The sequence below is a fragment of the Aotus nancymaae genome, unplaced genomic scaffold (genome assembly GCF_030222135.1).
Source record: "Aotus nancymaae isolate 86718 unplaced genomic scaffold, 86718_ANA_hifiasm-v0.15.2.pri h1tg000011l, whole genome shotgun sequence".
Taxonomy (NCBI): Eukaryota; Metazoa; Chordata; class Mammalia; order Primates; family Aotidae; genus Aotus; species Aotus nancymaae.
Window position 1 is genome coordinate 19,918,877 of NW_026988422.1, and position 23,264 is coordinate 19,942,140.

At 37.9% G+C, this 23,264-nt stretch overlaps 1 protein-coding gene across 3 annotated transcripts in view; it reads right to left on the reverse strand.

Moving 5' to 3' along the window:
- IGSF11 (immunoglobulin superfamily member 11) overlaps positions 1 to 22,844 on the reverse strand; it is a 137,206-nt gene extending 114,362 nt beyond the window's left edge. For 2 of the 3 annotated variants that reach the window (XM_064374652.1, XM_012463959.2), the window contains exon 1: positions 22,520 to 22,844. In XM_064374652.1, coding sequence (XP_064230722.1) covers positions 22,520 to 22,571 — 52 coding nt within the window. In that variant the 5' untranslated portion in view covers positions 22,572 to 22,844. The remainder of the gene's footprint in view (positions 1 to 22,519) is intronic. The other variant, XM_064374653.1, reaches the window with a different exon arrangement.
- Positions 22,845 to 23,264: the final 420 nt, after the last annotated feature.

The following is a 23,264-nucleotide window of genomic DNA, read 5'->3' on the forward strand; positions in this document are numbered from 1 at the left end:
AATACAGGATTATTGACTATGCAAGAAAATATTTAGAATGCTGAAGCAAATAGTTCAATGTGTACAGATTACATGCATAACAGAGCTTCAAATGAGTTACCATAGCTACCAGAGAATAATTAATTTTGAGGAAACAAAAGAAAAGACATATCATTAGGGGCAGTTTTCAGAGCTGAAATGATAAATGCGGAATCCAAATTTAACTCAAGTTACTTCCTAACAGGAACTAGCAACGCTCCTTTCCACTTGACTATTTCTGACAGTATCCCTACCTCCTCCCTCCCCAGTCTTGTATGCCAGGCCACCTCTGTGCTAGTCTAAATCCCACTCAGATCCTGCAAGACTCAATTAGTTCCTGAATGTTCCAAAGTCTCTGACTCTGGTTGTATTTCTAACCTGACAATGCAATTATCATGTATTGTTTATGAAATAAATGTGTATTAAGCACTGGCTAGGAAAGGAAGAAGAGGGTTAAACAGATAGTTAAGTGCATAAATTACAGTAAACAGACATGGACTAAAGTATGAGCCAAGTTATATGGATGCAAGGGGGAAAAAAGGTAACTCTGGGGAAGACATCACTTGGGATATGATATCCAAGCTGGGTACTAAAGCATAAGCATTATTTTCCAGGCCCAGAAAAAAAAAGTAAGGGAAATTTGAAAGTGAAATAGTCATGTTTCACTTAATGACAGGGATATGTTCCGAGAAATGCATCGTTAGGCAATCTCATCATTGTGCAAACATCACTGAGTGGTACTTACACAAACGTAGATGGCATAGCCTACTACACTTCTGAGCTATATAGTAGAGCTTCTACACTACAAACCTGTACAGCATGTTACTGTACTGAATACAGTAGGCAATTATAACACAATGGTAAGTATGTGTATCTAAACATATTTAACATATAAAAGGTACAGTAATTATTTGTACAGTGTTATAATCTCATAGGACCACCGTCAATGTACGTGTGGTCCACTGTTAATCAAAACGTCATCATGCAGCTCACAACTGTAACTGTACTTTCCTCTTCTCTGTTTCTTGAGGCAGAAAGATGGGTTTCAGAAAACAAAGAAAGTGAGCCATGTGATCTTATTTAACCTTTCTGATCATCGTTTTTCTTGTTTATAAAATGAAAACAATGCCAGGTTGTGGTGAAAATTAATTATATAATGCATACTGAAAGACTAGTCAGGCATTCAAAAAAATTTTTTCCCTTCTCTCCTCTAAAAGTATAAACTTAGTGAAGGCAAGAACTGAGTTTTATACCTCTTCCCTATCACCTACAATGTCTAACAAACAGTTGAGCACAATTTCCTATTGACTGGTAATCTCAAAAATATGATTTTTAATAATTCCTCTTTGAATTTGATAATACATTTATTTGATACAAATTAAAATAAAATTTTAAACTCTCATAGCTAGTGCTTTATTACTCAATAGGCGCACCAAAAAGAAATAAGGCATCAGCAAGGCAGAGAGATAGATGCAGATGAGTGTGAGAGAGAGGTCCTCTTGAGGATAAAAAACCAGGACTGTGTTACCTGCTCACTTATACTTTACAGTTTACTGTTTGCAGCTTCACAGTGCTTAAGATTCTAATGCTTTTCGATGTTCAGGGTTTTAAAGGTCTGTTACAAGATCTGCTAATAACTCCTGTAAATGTTTCCCAAATTCTCCAGTTAGGCCCCAGAATGCAGACAAAATCACCACAAAGGTAAGTAGAGCTTATGAAAGAAAATGTAATCCGCTTATTGATCACCTGAGGCTGACACAGTATTAGGCACTTTATTATTTTCACATATTACATATTATCTTTACCTTCTATCTTACTTAATCTTCCAGGCTCTTAACTACAGGTATTGGAATTCATTCTGCTCTACAACTAAATCATCCATTTCTTCACTTGGAAATAGGACCAATACTCATCTATCTCACAGGCTTAGTTTAAGGATTAATGATTAAACATATATAAAATGTCTAGGCAATGCATGGCACATGGTAGGTACCCAATAATGACAGCTATGCCCTTAATGAAAATTTGACATCCAGACTGGACACTTGTGACACTAAAAGAAGAAATGTGTGACACTCAGAGAGGCATGCAGAAGCGGTAGCAGCAGCAGAATTAAAGCTCATCAGAGCTGGCATTGGGGGGCTGGAAGACTTGGCTTGCCATCCTCTGGCACATGTGCCCAGAAACTATTCAACTCCAGTGTTCCAAGCTGTTTAACCACATTCAGTTTACTGTGAGCACCTCAGTATCAGAAAAAGCCTGCCAAATCCAAGTATTTTTAAAAAGCACTCCAAGCGATCAAGCGAATAAAGAGGCTTTTCTTAAAAGAAAATATCACTTATTGAGATTCAATAAACCATTGTAGTGCAGTTCTTGCAAATGCTTCTATATTTGCTGCCCCGTTGGTATATCAGCTTAAGTTTAAAACTAGGACAGAGGTCAAAATTGGTGCATCTGGCCAGATAAGGATCCTTGATTCTGTGGGATTAGCTATACATCTATAGCAAATTTTATCAAGAGGAGAGCAGTAAGTACATTTACATTTTTTGTTAATAAATAGGCAAATGGAAAGAAACAGTCTATTTTCTTTCTAACTGATCTGATCTTACCACTTCTCACTCACATACCCCCCCCCAACTCACCCCCATACTAGATGGGTGACAGGGGTCAGGAGGATGATTAGATCAGAATGAATTTAGTTATCTCAGGCAGATCCAAGAATTTGCACAGCCTAAGAAACCTCTAGATTTCTCTTTTCAATAGCTCAGAAAAATTCTGTCTTTCAGATTTCTTTCCCTTTGCCCTGCTTTACTTCAAGACAGTATCTTCCTGCATGAAGGAGAGTGCTCACATTACCCCCAGTCAGAAAAGAAAAGAGTTGGCCCTATAGCCACACCAAGTTCTCTGGTTTCTCTACCTGCCTCTGCTGCAGAATATCTTGACAGACTAGGCCAGACTGGTAACCAGTAAAATATAAATGCTCCTCTGTGAGGGTATTCTTTCCATTGTTGCTGTTATTGAACAGGAACAGTGGTGGGTGTGTACAGGTTCCCACCCCTATACTGTGACCCTGGCCATTTGTCTCTGATTGCTATAGACCGAGTGTTTTTATCCCCCACAAAATTCCTATGTTGAAACCTAAAACCCCAAGTGGTGACATCTGAAGGAGGAGCCTTTGGGAGATGATTAGGTCATGATGGTGGAGCTCTCATAAATGAGATTCATGCCATTGTAAAAGAAGCCCCAGAGAGCTCTTTGCCCCTTCCACCATCTGAGGACACAGCAAGAAGACAGCTGTTCATAAGCCAGAAAGCAGGATCTCACTAGACACTAAATCTGCAGGCACCTTAATCTTAGACTCCCCAGCCTCTAAAACTGTGAGAAACAAATTTCTGTTGTTCATAAGCCACCTAGTCTATGGTATTCTGTTACTGCAGCCCTAACAGAGGAAGACACTGATCTTGAAATCCCTGCAGAGACCTCTACATTGTAACACAGGCCTCTATCAATCCCCCTGCAAGGACACACAGACACTACTAGGTCTCTCATACACTTCATATAGTCCTGAGTAACCAGGAGCACTGCCTCAGACTCTACCTGTTCTCTGCCACTGCCTCTATGTCATCACTCTTACATATTCACATATGAACGATACTACCTGGGAAAATCAAATGGCTTGGTGAGAACAAGAATGAGAACTGAGCAGGAAATAATACTTCACTCACTCCACAAATGTAACACATTATACCATAAGTTTGTCTTTCAGAGTAAATCATGGAAGTTTACTATAAACTTAAAGACTGGATCATACACATTTGTCATCCTTCTATCCCCAGATGCCTGGAGCATAATAAACCTTCAGTTGTTTTTCTCTTTACAAACCACTGAATACATAAGAATCAAATGTGCTGTGCCTCACTGTCTGGGATAAAGACCAGGCAGGCAATACATAAGTATTTAACTGTCTGGCTATATCTTCTTCCACATGACATTTTAACTATGATATATCTACACTTCTGTTTCCCTGTACAATCCTGACAATAAGTATTCTGCAATTACTTCTTTTCTGATTTGCATAAATCTCCAAATAATTCTAACTATAGTTATACAAGTATAAAGTTACTTAAGACCAGATACCATATTGAACATCTCTTCATAAGTCACAGTGGTGTATACAGAATAGGTTCTCAATAGTTTGTTGGAAAATAAAATATTTTTTTAAACTGATGAGACACTCTCCTGAGGGAAAAGAAAAATGTCAAATGCATATAATGCTAAATTTGGAATCAAGTTTCTGTGACCTCCCTGAAAACCATCTTTTGGCCACACGTTAAAATCCCTTGTACAGTACAAATGTAGGCAGTGGTTATATGATGCAAAGGATTCAAAAATATAAAAGGTCATTTAAAACTAAAATGACTATTTAAAACTAATTACTATATAATGGAAAAATATCATGAGATTAAAACCTTAACCTCAACTCCAGATGATGAAGATTATGTTACTGAAGTAAAAGGCTATGACAATGATAAAGATGATGGTGGTAACATAGGAAGAGGAAGAAGACAACAAAAGGAGGAAAAAATAATGCTTATATAGCATTCATGCACAGAATTCTCTTTGGGCCCCTATATGTCTTCTGGAAGATGAATCTTCATGACTTGTTTATTTATTAATAAGAGTTTACTGATCACTCACCATATGCAAGGCACTGTACTAGACTCTACAGGTCAAAGTGTAAGACCGTAACAAAGTATCAGACCACATCTTACTTACCTATAAACGCTAAACATAAACAAGGTAGCCATCGCAAAAAATGAATTTTTGTCCTTAGCCCCCAATTCTCATTGCACACAAGACAATAAATTCCAGATGGACTGTAGGTTGGAATATGAAAGGTAAAACAGTATAGCTTACAGAAGATAACAGGAAATATCTTTATGACATTGGGAAAGGCAAAAAAAATTCGTGCCCAAGACAAAAAAATACTAGTAAAAAAGAAAAAAGTTGCTTAAATGAATCAATTAAAATTAAAAACTTACGTTCTTTAAAAGATATCAAAATAATAAAGTAAAAAAGCAAGTCTCAGAGTAAGAGATTTTACAACATATATAAACAATAATGTGCCAGTATTCCAAAAAACATGTTTTTTAAACCTACTGAAACCAAGGGAGTGGGAGGGGACACCAACTCCTTAATTTTAACAACCGGAAAGAAGGCCCAAGTATCCGTCAACAGATGAGCATATAAAATGTGGTATATTCATACAATGAAGTATTGTTCAGCAATAAAAAGAAATGAAGTCCTGGTATATGCTACAACATGTGTGAACCTCAAAAACACTATGGTAAGTGGAATAAGCCAGACAAAAAAGGATAAATGTTGTATAATTCTACTTATATGAGGTAATTGGATAGGCAAATTTATAGAGATAAAAAGTAGATTAGAGGTTACCAGTGGTTAGTGGAAATGGGGAGGTATTGCTTAATAGTTACAGCTTCAGTTTAGGGCAATGTAAAAGTGTTGGAAATAGTAGTGATAGCTGCACAACACTGCGAATGTACTTAATGCCACTGAATCATATGTTTAAAATGGTTAAAATGGTAAATTTTATGTCATACATATTTTACCAAAATTTTTTAAATAATGTAAAATACTAAAAATCATTGGATTGTATACTTTAAATGCGTGAACCATATGATTTGTGAATTAAATCTCAATAAAGTTGTTTTAAGAACTGGCAAAAGACTAGAACAGAAAACTTGTAAAAGACAACACCTAAATGCTAGTTAAAAAGGGGAAAAAGTGTGTAACTTCATTAGTAATCAGGGAAACATAAAACACCTACATACATACACACACAGACACAATGAGATACCATTATGCACCTGTCAGAATGGCTGAAGCAATAAAATAGATTGACAATACCTAGTGTTCACTGACAAGGATGTAAAGGAAATGAAACTCTCATACACTGCTAGTGGGAGAAAGATCAGCACAGCCACTTCAGAAAATGGGCCATACCTACTAAAGTTAAATATATGCAATTTGTTTCTTAGGGATATACCCAACTGAAACACATTCTGATATACTTCAAAAGACACATACAAGAACATCTGCACCAGCATTAATCATCATAGGCCAAAACTAGAAAAAAAAATGTCTTTGGCCGAGTGTGGTGGCTCATGCCTGTAATCTCAGCACTTTAGAAGACAGAGGTGGGTGGGTAACTTGAGGTCAGGAGTTTAAGACTAGCCTGGCCAACATGGCAAAACCTGTTCTCTACTAAAAATACAAAATTGACAAATGGAACCTAATTAAACTAAAGAGCTTCTGCACAGCAAAAGAAACTACCATGAGAGTGAACAGGCAACCTACAGAAGGGGAGAAAATTTTTGCAATCTATCCATCTGACAAAGGGCTAATATCCAGAATCTGCAAAGAACTTAAACAAATTTACAAGAAAAAAGCAAACAACCCCATCAAAAAGTGGGTGAAGGATATGAACAGACACTTCTCAAAAGAAGACGTTTATGCGGCCGACAAACATATGAAAAAAAGCTCATCATTACTGGTTATTAGAGAAATGCAAATCAAAACCACAACGAGATACCATATCATGGCAGTTAGAATGGCAATAATTAAAAAGTCAGAAAACAGATGCTGGAGACGATAAGGAGAAATACGAACCCTTTTACACTGTTGGTGTGAGTGTAAATTAGTTCAACCATTGTGGAAGACAGTGTGGCGATTCCTCAAGGATCTAGAACTAGAAATACCATTTTACCCAGCAATCCCATTACTGGGTATATGCCCAAAGAATTAAAAATCATTTTACTATAAATACACATGCACACGTATGTTTATTGAAGCACTATTCACAATGGAGAAGACTTGGAACCAACCCAAATGCCCATCAATGACAGACTAGATAAAGAAAATGTGGCACATATATACCATGGAATACTATGCAGCCATCAAAAAGGATGGATTCATGTCCTTCGCAGGGTCATGGATGAAGCTGGAAACCATCATTCTCAGCAAACTAACACCAGAACAGAAAACCAAAAACCAAATGTTCTCACTCATAAGTGAGTGTTGAACAATGAGAACACATGGACACAGGGAAGGGAACATCATACACCGGGGCCTGTGGGAGGGGGTATGGGGGGTAGGTAGGAGAGGGATATCATTATGAAAAATACCTAATGTAGATGATCGGCTGATGGGTACCGTAAACCACCATGGCACGTGTATACCTATGCAACAAACCTGCACATTCTGCACATGTATCCCAGAACTTAAAGTATAATTTTTAAAAAATTAGCTGGGCGTGGTGACATGCACCTGTAATCCCAGCTACTCTGTAGGCTGAGGCAGGAGAATTGCTTCAGCCCAGAAGGCCGAGGGTGCAGTGAGCCGAGATTGCACCACTGCACTCCAGCCTGGGTGAGAGAACGAGACTTCGTCTCAAAAAGGAAAAAAAAAAAAAAAAAAAAAACATGTCTTTCAGCAGTAGGATCAATAAATCAACATCATGGTGCATTCATACAATGAAATGTTATAGTGCAATAAAGATGGAACTACAGCTACACGCAACATCATGTACAAATCACATAAACGATGTTGAATTTTAAAAGCTAGACACAAAAGGATGCTTAATAAATATGAATTATTCTGTTTATATAAATTTCCAAAACATATAAGCTGATTTCTGGCATTAGAAGTCATCAAGTGGCTACCTTGGGGGAGTGAGGAATAGTACAGGGATTGAGAGGGTCATGGTGGGGGCGTCCTGGAGGCTGGTAATACTGTCTTTACTCAAGTATATTCACTTATGATAATTGATTAAGTAGTGGTCTAAAGATTTCTACACTATTTCTGTATATATTACACTTAAAAAAATTTTACTCTGCCACTATTGCCTTTTTCAGTAACTATAGCAAGTTTGAAATATATCATAACCAAAGAAAAAATTGACTATACATAAGTCACTGTTCTTTACTAGAGTGAACTAAGTACAAATTCTAGAAAGGCAGCAGGAACATGTTAGAAGATAGCGGGAGGCTAAAGTAAACCTAATTCATATAAAGGACAGTGCTGAAAACCACAGTAACCTTTCCAAAATTGGAGCACAGATGAAATGTAAATTTAATCCACAACATAAAACAACCTAGTGTTTTATTTTTGTGAATAAGAAATGTCTGTTTTAGTAAAAATTATAAAATTCATATGAATATCTCGGTTTCATGTACAAAATTTCAACTTTTTACCTATAAAATGAGAGAATTTTATAGTGGATGGTCTATTACCTAATGTAAGACAAAAGGCTGCTAAAAAGCAAAGACCTAAAATTCATTCATTGAGTCAATAATTAAGCACCTTTCATGGGCACTGCATAAAATGCACATCCTAAGGTGCTTGTAAGAAAATATAAGACAAGGCACAGCAGTTTGGGGATGGGTACCAAGGGGGCAGCCCAAACTGTAATTGCTTAGGAAACTATAAAAGAAAAATATCTTCTACAGTGAAGTCAGACTAGAACTGTAAGGCAGCCTCAGAGGAACAGACTTGAGCTAGGTCTTGGAAAGGCAGGTGGCACAGATATCATGGGTAGAGGTTGAGGTATTTCAGACCAACCAGAAAAGGAAGGGAAATGACAGCAGCAAAGCTCAAGAGGTAGATATGACCAGAGTGTTAAAAGGGCTATGGGAACAGGTAGAGAAGAGTAGAAAGCTATAAAGGACACTGAATGATAACCTAAAAACTCTGGAATTTATCCTCTAAGATTTTGGGAGTCTGCTGTTGCTATTATTGTGGAAGGAAGAGGGGAATCTAACAAGGGCAGTCTCTGACAGAAAACCAATCTGACAGAAAGTAAATAATGGATCAAAGAAAAGAACAAAAGCCAGACCAAAAAAAAACTGTTGGAATCATGTAAACTTAAAATGATAAAGCTATAAAATAAGAATGTGGTGAAGGCCGGGCGCAGTGGCCCACACCTGTAATGCTGGCACTTTGGGAGGCTGAGGTGAGAATGAGGCAAGAGAATCACCTGATGTCAGGAGTTCAAGACCAGCCTGGCCAACATGGTGAAATCCTGTCTCCACTGAAAATACAAAAATTAGCCAGGGATCATGGCAGACCCCTGTAATCTCAGCTACTCTATGACTGAAACAGGGAGAACTGCTTGAACCTGGGAGGCAGAGGCTGCAGTGAGGCAAGATGGCCCCACTGCACTCCAGCCTAGGCGACACAGTGAGACTCTATCTCAAAAAAAAAGAAATGTGGTGAGAAAAGAAAGCAGAGTAAGATCACAAAGAAGAAATAGTTCAAAAATTCAATCCTCTTCAAGATATTTAAAAAAAATAACTATTTTTGCCTATAAATGGGCTATGGGATCATGCACTTTTACAGCATAGTGCTATTACAATTGACATAGCTCCCAAACTCTGGACCGTATCCGAAGCCTGAACCAGATACAAAATCAGTGGCCAGAGATTTAAAAACACATATGCACATGCATGCACCCCTCCACACCCCATATATGTAAACTGCCACATATAAAATTAGATAAATCTATGTGCGTTTACCTAATTAACTAACATACATGAAGTAGAAAAAAAAGTAAAGGTTTTGCGAAGTTTAACCTAAACATGAAAAAGCTGAATTAGTTCACTTGCCACAGTTGGGATAAATATAATGAAAAGGACTAGGGGAATGGATTTCACTACTCTCCACTCAAGTGGAGGAAAAAGCTGACATACCAACCCCCACTATGTCAAGAGAATCTGAGCTGAGAACTCAAAAGGAAGTGCTGAAGATTGCAAATTATTTTTGTGTTCATGGTCTTCATCATCATCAGTTTATAGAATATTTGTTAGACACTGAAGGAGTAAGCAGATTTGATTTATTTTAATGCAGGCAGATGGCTTGGTCATGGAAATTGTGAAGAGATTTACTGAGCGGCTTCCTCAGATCAAGGACATTATGGAATTAAAGGGCTCTAAGAGACCTTACTGGTCCAGCTTCCTGTGGCTCACATCATTATACTTTCTTATTAATGAGAAAGGCAACTCAACCCCCTAAACTCAAAAATAACTGCGGTGGGAGTAAGGGGTTGGGAGGACAAGAGCACAATTAATTTTTTCGAAGTAATGCAAATGTTAAGACTGAAACTGAAAATACCTATCAATCAACAGGCAACTAAAACATGTCCTGTTCTGAAGACAATGAAATCACAAATTAGAATCAAAAGTCACCAATTTTAGAAAATATTCTCATGAAAATTAATCATGTTTAAATTTCTTTAACTATATTTTAAAGTACAAAATTCAAGAATCACCTCTTATCAGTATGGTTGTATCAGGAAAAATTTAATGACCTGAAAACAGATTCTATTTACCAAGATAAAATACTAGGCAGTGAGTTTATGAATCTCAGAATTAGTTTAGTTTTGCCAGTGTAACTAACTCTGTCCATTTTAGAGACCACCTGGCTTTGTACAAAAACAACCTCTCTCATGAAAATGCAAAAAAAATAACAGCTAGGAAACACTATCGATATAATCAACAATATAAAATCAAAATTAAGATGTGCCCTAACCACACTCCTCCAAAGCTTTCATTTTAAGTATCACCATATCCCTGCCTAAAACTTGTTTTTTTTTTAAAGCTCACAGGCTTTTCCCTTTTAATCAATAATAACACTAGTAAAATGTCTGTATTTATCATGTAATGTAGTATAGATAAAATTTAGACATCTATGCTTGGCTTAAACAAAGAAAGCTCATTATCAGAGAAAAACAGACAAAGATCATAGAAATCAAGTTAAAGGATTAGAATATAGTGATTGAGGTGAACAGAAGATACTGTCATAGCCTGCTTTGAACTGACCCTTTCCTGACACATACAAGATCTCTCCATGAAATAAAGGATTGAAGAGAAAAAAATAGTGTACACAGCCTAAGTCAAAGTGAGCAGCAATCAATTTTAAAATAAATTTTAAAAATAAGGTTATATTTGAATGACTTTTTAAAATCTTTCTACCACAGATGGAGATAGTTTTAATTCTGAGGATAGAAATTACTATAACATTTTACTATATTGGTAGGGGTAAGGAGAGAGGAAATTCAAGTAACTATTTTAGAAAAAGTTTTACAAACATGTTAAAACCAGCCATATAATATCTCCAGCTTATCTTATTACAAATATTTTCAATACTGGAAACCATGTCAAAGAATCACAAGATTACAGAACTGGAAAAGAACAAGAGATTACCTAGTCTAATTCCCTCATTCTGCAAATGAAAGCAGGCCTGGAGAATTACATGATACACCCTAGGCGACAGCTCCAGTGGCACACCCTGAATAGACTCCTCTTCCGACTTAAAAATTAGGACTGATCAATCCTTGTAACAATAACTGCCACTAACTTAGCACTTGCTGTATGTCAGGCACTCTGCTAGACACTTTAGAGATTATAGTTTTCATTTAATTTAGTACTTCTCAACACAGTAAGAAGGCCATCTCCATTTCACAAGAAAAACTCAAGCTCAGGACATTAAATAACATTCTCAAAGTCATAGGGCAAGGAAATGACAAGTCATAATTCAAACCCAGTATGTCTGACTCTGCAAAGCCCATGAACTTTTACCTGCCTATATTAGCATATAACTATGCCCACATTCTCACATACCCCTACCAATGCCCAGCTTCTATGATGATTTCTGTGTCTGTCTGGTTGGCTCCAGGGTTATTAATTACATGGAATTGTATACTCAGACATACTGGATTTGAATTGTGACAATGCTATTGTCTCCCCCCAAATGTTAAATGTGTACATCTAAACAACTGCACTTTGGGCCAGCTAAATTATGAAAATATCTATACAAATGTATAAGATATATGTACGAAGATGATCACTAAAACATTATGAATATCAAAAAATCAGAGACAACATAAATGTGCATAATGTAGAAACTGCTAAAAATTATGGCATACTTGCCATGAAATACTAAACTTCCATTAAAAAGAATGAGATAGATCCACGTAACAGATGTGGTAAGATGCCTGTATTAGGCCAGGCACAGTGGCTCACGCCTGTAATCCCAGCACATAGGAGGCCAAGGTGGGCAGATCACGAGGTCAGGAGTTCGAGAGCAGCCTAACCAACTTGGTGAAACCCCATCTCTACTAAAAATACAAAAATTAGTTGGGTGTGGTGGCATGTGCCTATAATCCCAGCTACTCAGGAGGCTGAGGCAGGAGAATCACTTGAACCCAGGAGGCAGAGGTTGCAGTGAGCTGAGATCACACCACTGCACTCTCATAGGTAACAGAGCAAGGCTTTGTCTCAAAAAAACAAAAAGCCTCTATTAAATTATGTTTTAAAAACATTTTTATGGCATGCTGTGGTTTAAAAAATACATGCATGTGCAGACTTTGTGATTAGAAAAAGTCTGGAACAATGAACAGTAAAATTAGAGTACTTGGTGGGAGGAGGTAGGGCCATGAGTCACTTCTTTTTTTATATATATACTTTAAGTTCTGGGGTACATGTGCAGATCTTGTAGGACTGTTGCATAGATACACACATGCCATGGTGGTTTGCTGCCTCCATCCCCTCATCACCTACATCAGGCATTTCTCCCAATGTTATCCCTCCCCAACCTCTCCACCCCTGCCCCTGGGCTGTCCCTTCCCTAGCCCCTCACCCCCGAACAGACCCCAGTGTGTGACATTCCCCTACCTCTGGTCACGTGTTCTCATTGTTCAACACCCGCCTATGAATGAGAACATGCGGTGTTTGATTTTCTGTTCTTGTGTCAGTTTGCTGAGAATGATGGTTCCCAGATTCATCCATGTCCCTACAAAAGACATGAACTCATCCTTTTTGATGGCTGCATAGTATCCCATAGTGTATATGTGCCACATTTTCTTTGTCCAGTCTACCACTGATGGGCACTTGGGTTGGTTCCAAGTCTTTGCTATTGTAAACAGTGCCACAATGAACATATGTGTGCATGTGTCTTTATAATAGAACGATTTATAATCCTTTGGGTATATACCCAGTAACAGGATTGCCAGGTCAAATGGAATTTCTATTTCTAGATCCTTGAGGAATTGCCACACTGTCTTCCACAATGGTTGAACTAATTTACACTCCCACCAAGAATGTAAAAGTAACCCTATTTCTCCACAACCTCTCCAGCATCTGTTGTCTCCAGATTTTTTAATGATCACCATTCTAACTGGCGTGAGATGGTATCTCAATGCGGTTCTGATATGCATTTCTCTAATAACCAGTGATGATGAACATTTTTTTCATATGCTTGTTGACCTCATTAACGTCTTCTTTTGAAAAGGGTCTGCTCATATCTTTTGCCCACTTTTGAATGGGTTTATTTTTTTCTTGTAAATCTGTTTTAGTTCTTTGTAGATTCTGGATATTAGCCCTTTATCAGATGGATAGACTGCAAAAAATTTTTCCCATTCTGTTGGTTGCCGGTTCACCCTGATGATTGTTTCTTTTGCTATGCATAAACTCTGAAGTTTAATTACATCCCATTTGTCTATTTGGCTTTTAGTCATGAAGTCCTTGCCTATGCCTATGTCCTGAATGGTTTTTGCCTAGGTTATCTTCTAGGGTTTTTATGGTGTTAGGTCTTATGTTTAAATCTTTAATCCATCTCAAGTTAATCTTAGTGTAAGGTGTAAGGAAGGGGTCCAGTTTCAGCTTTCTGCACATGGATGGCCAGTTTTTCCAATGCCATTTATTAAACAGGGAATCCTTTCCCCATTGCTTTTGTCAGGTTTGTCAAAGATCAGATGGTTGTAGATGTGTGGCGTTATTTCCAAGGCCTCTGTTCTGTTCCATTGGTCTTTATCTCTGTTTTGGTACCAGTATCATGTTGTTTTGATTACTGTAGTCTTGTAGTATAGTTTGAAGTTCAGGTAGCATGATGCCACCAGCTTTGTTCTTTTTGCTTAGAATTGTCTTGGCTATGTGGGCTCTCTTTTGGTTCCATATGAAGTTTAAAGTGTTTTCCTCCAGTGCTCTGAAGAAGGTCAATGGTAGCTTGATGGGGATAGCACTGAATCTATAAATCACTTTGGGCAGTATGGCCATTTTCACAAACCTTCATCATTGAGATTTTACCACAGAATATGTTACTTTTAGATGTTTTTAAATTATAATACAAAATAAAGAATTTCAAATGAGTTCATTATTTATTTTAAAATAACACATGTATATTCCATTTAATGCCACCCCATACAGCACAGATTTATTGTATGGCTAGTTGTCTCTACAGCAATTTCCAAAAAAAAAAAAAAAAAAATCTAACGTTCTATTATGGATATCAGCATTTCAAGTATAGTCCATGGACTGATGCAAATTCCCAAGACCCTTTCAGAAAGTCTGTGTAGTAAAAACTAATTTTATTACTAATAGTAGAGTTTTATGCCTTTTTCCCTGGGTTGACTAATTTACACTCCCTGGGTTGACATTTGCATTGATGGTACAAAAGCAGCAGTGGGTAAAACTGCTGGCACCTTAACACACGTCAAGGCCTTGGCATTAGAGTGTACTCATCGTAGCCTTCACCATCATGTATTCACAGTTAAAAAAGAAAATCCAGTTTCACTGAAGAATGTCTTTGATGAAGCATTAACAATAATCTCATTAAATCTTGACCTTTTATAACATTCTGTGTGACAAAATGGTTAGTATAAAACCACTTATGCTGCATACTGAAGCAAAATGGTCATCCCAAGATAAGGCACTGGTGCAACTGTTTGACTCAAAGCTGAAAGAACTAATCACTTTCTATCTGCTTGAATAAACAACTCAAAGACTATGGTTATTCAAAATTATATACTTAGCAGACATTTCTCAAAACTGTACAAGATGAGAGACTACCACTTCAAGTGAAACAACTGACAGTCATTTGCTGCCAATGATAATATTCAAGCAAATATTAAAATTTTGGAAAACTTGTATCTGACATTGTGAGCTTAAGAACTTCATAATACTTAAAAGACTGTTCTGATAATCCCAGTGGTGATATTGACAAATGTAATTTTTAAATGTTATATAACATATTAACATTTATAAGATCTGTGTGACAAAGTGAACCAATATTTTCCAATGTTCAACGCACAGATTTATGAAAAATCATGCATGAGTAAAAGATCCATTCAAAGTACAAGATAAACCAATGGATTTTAATATAACAAGCAGGAAATCTTCACTGATATATGGTTTCTAGTTCCACATTTCAACCAGTCTTTAAGAAACTACTGCATATCATGTTCTGGTAGAATACCAAAGATGAATATCCAAAGTTAGTTGAAAATGCTATCACAATACTACGTATCAGTGTGAGACCAGATATTCTTCACATTTTCCACCAAACCAAGATTATATATCACAATAAATGAGATGCAGAAGCAAATAGAGGAATCTGTTGTCTTCTAATAAGCCAGACATTAAACAGAGTCCCAAAAACGTAAAACAGTGCCACTTTTCTCACTAATATTATTCAGTTTGGGGAAAAAAAAACGTTACTTGTCATAAAAGTATTTATATTAACATGTAATGGATGCTTTGTTTCTAAACAGATTAATAGACGCTTTTAAATTTTCTCACTTTTCATTTCTAATATTGTAAGTATCAATAGACATAATCCACATAAACTAAAGTTCTTTGCAGTTCTCAATAATCTTTAAAGCTCCAATAATCTTTAAGGCCAGAAGTTTGAGAATCTTTGCAGTACACTGTTAACCAATTTTTCACATGCCCTGTTATACTATCTTAAGTCTTGATCAACAAGGCTATCTGTATTTACACATGGGCAATATACATAAGTGAACTGTACTATAAGCTTTCTTAACCAATAACAGCCTAAAATGTTAGCTTGATTTGAATATGTTCTGCAAGAAGAATCACAGCAGCCTCTGTTTTTGCCATGTACTCTGGGTTCTGGCAAATGATCTTGACTCATGGGGGCTAACAGAAGCTGTATACCTCATAGCGACGGACCTGATCCAAAGAAAAAAAGATTAAGTATTAGGCCTTGATGTTTGATGTTTGCTGTTATTTAAGCCATCTTTAAGCACATAGTTGAGGATTTATAACTAGTAAATAACTTTTGACATTTTGAGAGATGCATAAACAATACTGCAAACTGAGAGTATGGTCCATAAGGGTATAAATCATGGCTGGGATAAACTATGAATGGAAATATATACAGACTTCAGGAGAAGGGAAGGGAATAGAAGAGACAGACTACTGCCAATCTTTCCAAACTCCCCCAACATAAGGCTGATTTATAGTTAATGCTCCTATTTCTAAAAAAAAAAAAAAAAAAAACTGTTTCCAGTACTTTGTACACAGTAATGTAGGGAGAAAAAGGGAGGCCTCAGACTACAAAAGATGTTATTTTAACTAATTATCTCTGTTCTTGGGAGACTAGTTCTAATATACAGGTCCTCAGGACTAAGAATACCAGACATAAAAATGGTAAACTTCAAGGTTCTAAAGAAATTGCCAAAAGTCCAAGATCATTCCTTACTACATGAAGCAAAAGCTTCAGAATTCCTTAAGAAAAAATATTTCAAAACTTTAGGATTGCAGAAAAGTTAAAAATCAATTTCAAAAGATCTATAAGTATTGCGATTTTGAATAAATTTCCACAGAAGTCATAAAACTTGAAAACAAACTATGAAAATTGTTCTCTATCACCTGTTCCACAAAATATTTACCAAGGCGTAAACATTAGTTGAGGCTGACATAGTCACACCAAATCCCTAAAGAAAATTTTAACAAAAAATTTATTTTTCTATAAAAAAGAAAATGGACTTAAAGCTACAGAAATCTAAATAAACTCTGTGGACTGTACCAATACCAATTTCCTGGTTTTGATTTTGTACTCTGGTTTTGGGGAATGGTAACGTCAGGGGAGGCTGGGTGAAGGATGCATGGGAACTCCTTGTACATTTCTTTGCAACTTCCTATGAATCTATGTTTAAAAATAAAAAGTTTAAAATATGAAAAAAAGAAAACAACAATCTTCTCAGGTACTCTAAACACACAGGAGTACCACCTATATTAGTAAACCTTCATTCACAAGTATCTAATGAGCATTACCATAGTGCCTGGCATGGCAGACATGGTACTGCCTTTTGGGGAAAATATATTTACACACACAAACACGCACAGAGAGAGAAAGACAGAGAGATAGAAAAAGAGAGAAACAGATTGAGAGAGAGAGAGAGAGAGAGAGAGAGAGTGCGTGTGTGTGTGCGGGGCAGAAAGGGAATTCTATTATAAAGTTAACTTCATTAACCAAAGGTAAAATATTATCATATAACTATGCCCACACTCCCACATTCTCACATACTCCCACCAATGCCCAGCTTCTGTGGTGATTTCTGTGTCTGTCTGGTTGGCTCCAGGGTTACTTTTTTTTTTTTTAGTATCAATCCTTGAAATGGGTAGAGCTCAATAATTGGAAAGAAGCAGGACTAGATTACCTTAGAAGAACCTTATGTTACTATTGCTGGCAGAAGAACATAACATCTTCCAAAATGGAAAGAGAGAATGACAAGTAAAAAGGGAAAAGAATCATTAATGGGAATACAGGAGAGAAAGGTTTTATGTGTGTGACTGCTGTGAACAGTGAAACTGTGGGCAAAAGTGAGTAGTGGGGTTCCCTAAATTAGGACACTGTTATGTTTCCACTGTCAGGATCTTCAACAGACTTTAGTAAATATTTGAATTTAAATTTCTAAAAATATTGAACTGATGATTAAGACCAACCTACAAATGCCATTAGAGTTACATTCACAACGTAATATTTTATTATTACACATTTGTTAGCCTCGGTGAAAAAATGGCATTGACTTTCCAATCCCACAAACCTATTATACTTTAACCACCTATTCCAACCCTCAACTTTGGTCCACTATCATTAATGGCTGCTAACATTAACCTAATTCTCTGAAGATCTTCACAAGGAACTCTATGTGGTACAAGAATTTTCTGAACTTGGTGCTTCCAGCATCTCAACTTCTTTCCAGGAATCCTTTTCTAAATAAAAGTGTCCTCTAATACTATCAGCTTATATCTCTTTCAAGATCAAGAGAGTTAACTGCTAGATGAAAACAAATCAGTAGGTAGATTTTTTTCAAATAACTCTTTATTGAATAAATGCTGTTCACCCTGGTAAATTTGTATGGGTTTAATTCTATTCTATAAATAAAAATTTTAGTGAAACTTATCAAAATATTATTTTTTCTATAATATATGAGTGAGGCAGAGCCATACTGTACCTATATAACATCTGATAATGGCAACGATGACCTGGTAAATCATTGGCTGATTCTTATTATTTGCAAACTGGAAACAATTAAATTTTCTCTCTGTGGTGGACTTCATACTTCTACAATTTAAAGCCATTACAAATGCAACTGCTACTCTGGTCTTTTCCTTGGATGGTAGGAAACCAGGTACACAGAAAATTAATTACCCAAATGTTAACAGAAAAAAAAAAAATCCTTCATGGTTTAGTAAGATAGGCTTAACTAATAAGCAAACTAATTAACTTTCCACTTTTAAGACCAAACTCAGCTCAAATCAGATGGCTTTTTGAAAACCACCCAAGAACCAACAACCTCTCTTAAGACAGTTGCTCACAAAGTATGATCAAGAGAGGATTTCAGATCCTCCAGATGGTGTGGGGGCAGTTCTCAAAATGCAAAGATGAGATGTGTTAGTGCCAGCTAGCCCTCACCAAACAAAGAAAAAGAAAGTTGAGGCAACTGTGTTCACTTGAAGTGAATTAGAAAATGGAAATTCAGCAAACCCTCCTCAAACTGCCTAAAATAATTAAGTGTTGACAGAGTATAAAAAATTATCATTAGTCTAGATAATAATAGATTTGGAATCCCAATTCTAAATAAACTAGTTATGGGGCCGGGCACAGTGACTTAGGCTTGCAATCCCAGTACTTTTGGAGGCGAAGGCGAGCAAATCACCTGCGGTCAGGAGTTTGAGACCAGCCTGGCCAACATGGAAAAACTCCCGTCTCTACTAAAAATACAAAAATTAGCCAGGTGTGGTGGTACATGTCTGTAATCCCAGCTACTCAGGAGGCTGAGGCAGGAGAATTGCTGGAACCCAGGAGTCAGAGGTTGCAGTGACCCAAGATCGCACCATTGCACTCCAGCCTGGGTGACAAGAGCCAGCCTCTGCCTCAAATAAATAAACAAACTATAGACAAAAAGTTTTAGTGGGAAGGCCACAATTTTCTTAACTTTCTCCCATATCAGCAAGTACTGCCTGTCTCTTGTTTTACATTATTCACTGCAACTAAAGAATCTTTTGCACCAGCACATCACCTTGTTTGACACTAAATCACATGGCGTAAGTATGAAGATTCCAATGAGAATTTTCATTATAAATGTTTCCACTATGAAAGTGTGAAAACACATTTCAAAATGTGCCACATACTGTTACCGGGGGAGGGGAAGCCAAAACAAGGACTTTTACCTCTTGCATCATTACCTTGTGTCTGACAACAGTTCTAAGCATAATGCTTTTTAAGTGCTTGATAATGTAATATTTAAATTGCTTTCTGAATAGTCCATGTTGAATATATATGTGTAATAAGCTTAAGGCCTCTGAAATTTTCATCCCGTAGTTGTCACCTTTCATGTAGGTCAAACTACAGACTTTTACCAACAGGTGAATCCTTCTAAAACAATTACAGTATTAAATTTAGAGCTGAGAAACTGGATTTTTACAATAAATTTTTAATAGTGGTTAACACTTAAAAGGGTCACAACTTTTTTCATTTTCATTTCATTTTATATGGTTGTTTCTTTTCATATATTTTCTCAAATTCTGGAAAGTTATCTGCTATTTCAAGAAATCACAAGTACGAGAAACACTTTAGTTCTATCTAACCCATTGATAGAACTATACAGAAGTCAACTTTTTAATTCAAATTCCCTTTGAAGTTACTCCACAAACATAAACAAAATAACAAAATTAAAACAGAAATAGAAAAAGAAACTTATTAACACCGATTTTCTTTCATTTATTTAAAAGACCCTCTATTTCTACCTTTGGAGTATTACTTTATTGCAGTGGCCACTGCTATTGGTTATTTATCTAGCATCCATTTCCCTTTACCCCTTTGTAATGGAACCAACTTTGTTCAATCTCTCCTGCTTAGTCCACATTGAAAGTTGTAGGGATGAACCATAATTCATTCAAACCAAGTTTGCCCTTGACTAGTTCAAGAAGTAAATTCGGTTAGGGCATGGTAATCTCCTGGAGATAGTTATGGTAGCACAAACAGGCACGCTAACTGTTCATCCTCTTCTCCTCCCCATAGTAAGGAAACTGAACATCAGTACTTTTTCCATGGACAGCTGAATAAAGCCCAAACTCAGCATTCAAGGTTCTCTATAATCTTTCCCCTAACTACTTTTTGGCCCTGTCTCCCTTGCACACATCTCCTGCTCTAGCAGCTTGGCCTTTCAAGAGTATACTCCTGCCTGTTCCACTTCATATCCTTCCTTCAGGCTGTTCCTTTGGCTAAGAAAGCCCATCCACTCCCATCTGAGCCAATTCATATCCTACTCATTCAATGTTCAGATAAAAAGGTAAACTTTTCCAAGAAGTCTTACTTGATATCACCATTAACAAATGGAACTCATCATATACTCCCTGTATCATAAATTATTTCTGCATGCTTAAAACCTGTTTTAAAAATGCAAACTCCTCACGGGCTGCAGACACTCACATGTGTCTTTGTATTCCACCACCACCTTTCCCCACCAGATACTCAAATGCACAGTGATGGCTCTGTAAATATCTGTTGAACAAATGAACACTGTTTTTGAAAGTGGAAAATGCCTCTACATAACAGTTTATTGCAAAGACTGAAATGTCCTTGGAAGTCTTTAAAAACATTCTTGTATGGCTTGGGAATAGTTTTGCGGAAGAAAAGGGAACAAATCAGATGACCTTGCAAGGCTGATTCTGCAAATTATATCAACTCTTTTAAAGTACTGCCTAATAAATCAAGAACAAACTACACAAATGCTATTTACAAAAAGAGTAGCATTTATTATAATATAAGAGTTTAACAATAGATTGTTCTACCGAAAATTTGGGCTGTTCTTGTAATACTGGTAATATTTTCAGTTGTGTCCAAGGATTGTATAAAAAGCCTATTTACTCTCTTATTTCACACTTAAAAATAGTACAACAGAGAGAAACACTGGCCATCTCAACCTAGTAACAGTATAAAATATATTTGGAAGCACAAGTTCATAACATGTACATACTGATATCGTCTGCACATCATCACTAAAAATATATCTATTGAACTCTAGAAAAGTTATCTGTAATTTTTATGATTATATCTTCACTAGTTTCTGTGGAGAAGACATACAAAAAGTTTTCGTATTCTCTTCTCCCCTATTTAATAAATTGCAGAATTTCAGTTGGCTAGAATTAGGTCACTTCAATATCAGTTCGAATAAGGCCATAAAATGACTGGAAACATACTGGTGTCTCCAGAAAAAAACAGGGTTAACACAACGTTCCACAAATCACTGAAGCTGCTTTTTAAATAACATTCTTCAGAAAAATTCTCAGTAAACCTCAGCAATAAATTAAATGGGACAGAAAACTTGATTCCACAAGACAATGCACATACAAAAAAAATAAACATTTTATAGGATGAAAATCAGGACCTAAATTAATATGATGGCTATTCACTGAAAATAAAATGTAAGAAAGATTAAACAGAGAGTAGAAAATTAAATTTATAAACAAATGTTTTTAAAACCGTTAAGAAATTTAAAGATTTATTTCTTTTGTTCTAATATTGTTATATTCTATGCATTTTTGTGAGCCAACTTAAGTCCTTTGGCAATGACGCTAGAATATAAATAAATTCTTGTTTTCGAATGTAGTATAGCACAGTATACAACTATTTTTAAAATAAAGATTATTTTCGACCCAAGCGTGTATAGGCTTCTAAAAGGTTGCGTTAAAGCTATCATTTAAAGTTTTCCAAATGATCTTAAAAGTACCTCTAGTTTTCCTAGGGCCCCCAGTAACGGCAACTAATTCTAAATACAGTTTCTAACTGGACCAATGAGTAAGGGACTTCGTTATTTACAAGGGATCCTGCATTCCCCAGAGCGCAGCGAGGTTAGAGTCCGGGCGCTGCCTAGGACGGGAGGTAGCCGGCGAGTTCAGTTACCTCTCCGACGAGGAACACCTGAGGCGCTCGGCGGCGGAAGCAGCCGCTGCAGGGGCGCGCCAGCCTCGGCCGCAGCAGCGAACACGGCCCCTGAGAAAGTTGGGCTCCCGACCCTCGGCAAAGCAAGGAGGCTCTTTGCCTTCCCCAAACAGCTTTGCCCCGGGCCCGCCGACCCAGCCTGCCCCACCGGGAGGAAAGGGTTGGGGCTACTCACCGTGCAGAGAGAGGAGCAGCAAAGACGCCAGAGGGGAGCGCCGAGAAGTCATCCCGGGGCCGCAAGGAGCGCGCCCGCCGCCTACCCGGCTCCTGGTCGCGGCAGGAGAGGCGCGGGCGTGACTGACTCTCTGGGTTCTTGGGGCAGCCTGGTCCTCCCAGACACAGCGCCGGGCCGCTGTCCTTCAGGCGGAGCTGGGACCGTCGGGCGCACAGACGAGCCAAGCTCAGCTGCAGCGCCGCCCGGCTCCGCGGACGCTGAGCTGTGACCAGAGGCGTCCCGGGCTCGCCAGCAGCGCCACGGCCACCTCGCCCTGCCCCAGGACCTGCCGACCCCTTGCGCCGCTCGGGGAGCCACTCCCCCCAACTCACGCCCCGCTACTCCAGCCGCAGCTCGGCTCCTCGCCGCGCCGCCCACTCGTCCCGCTCGGTCTCCAGGGCAACCGCGGCTCCAGCGCGACGCCTGGCGGCCCACCCGCGGAGAAGAGCGCGGCGCGCAGCTGGCGCGGTCCCCGCCACCTGTGCACCGCGCCGCCGGCACCCCCGCACGTCTCCGCCAGCGCCGGGAACCGCGGGGAGGGCGCCCTCCTCGCCGGAGTTAGGGCCCGTCCGTTGCTCTGAACCCCTAGGCAAACAGGTAGTGGTGGCCTGATGCATCCCGGGGAGCTCTAGGAATGACTTTTCCACAGCCTTCCTCTGAGCCTCCGAGAGTCTTTCCTGTTGCAGTTTTCAGATAATTTGTTTGG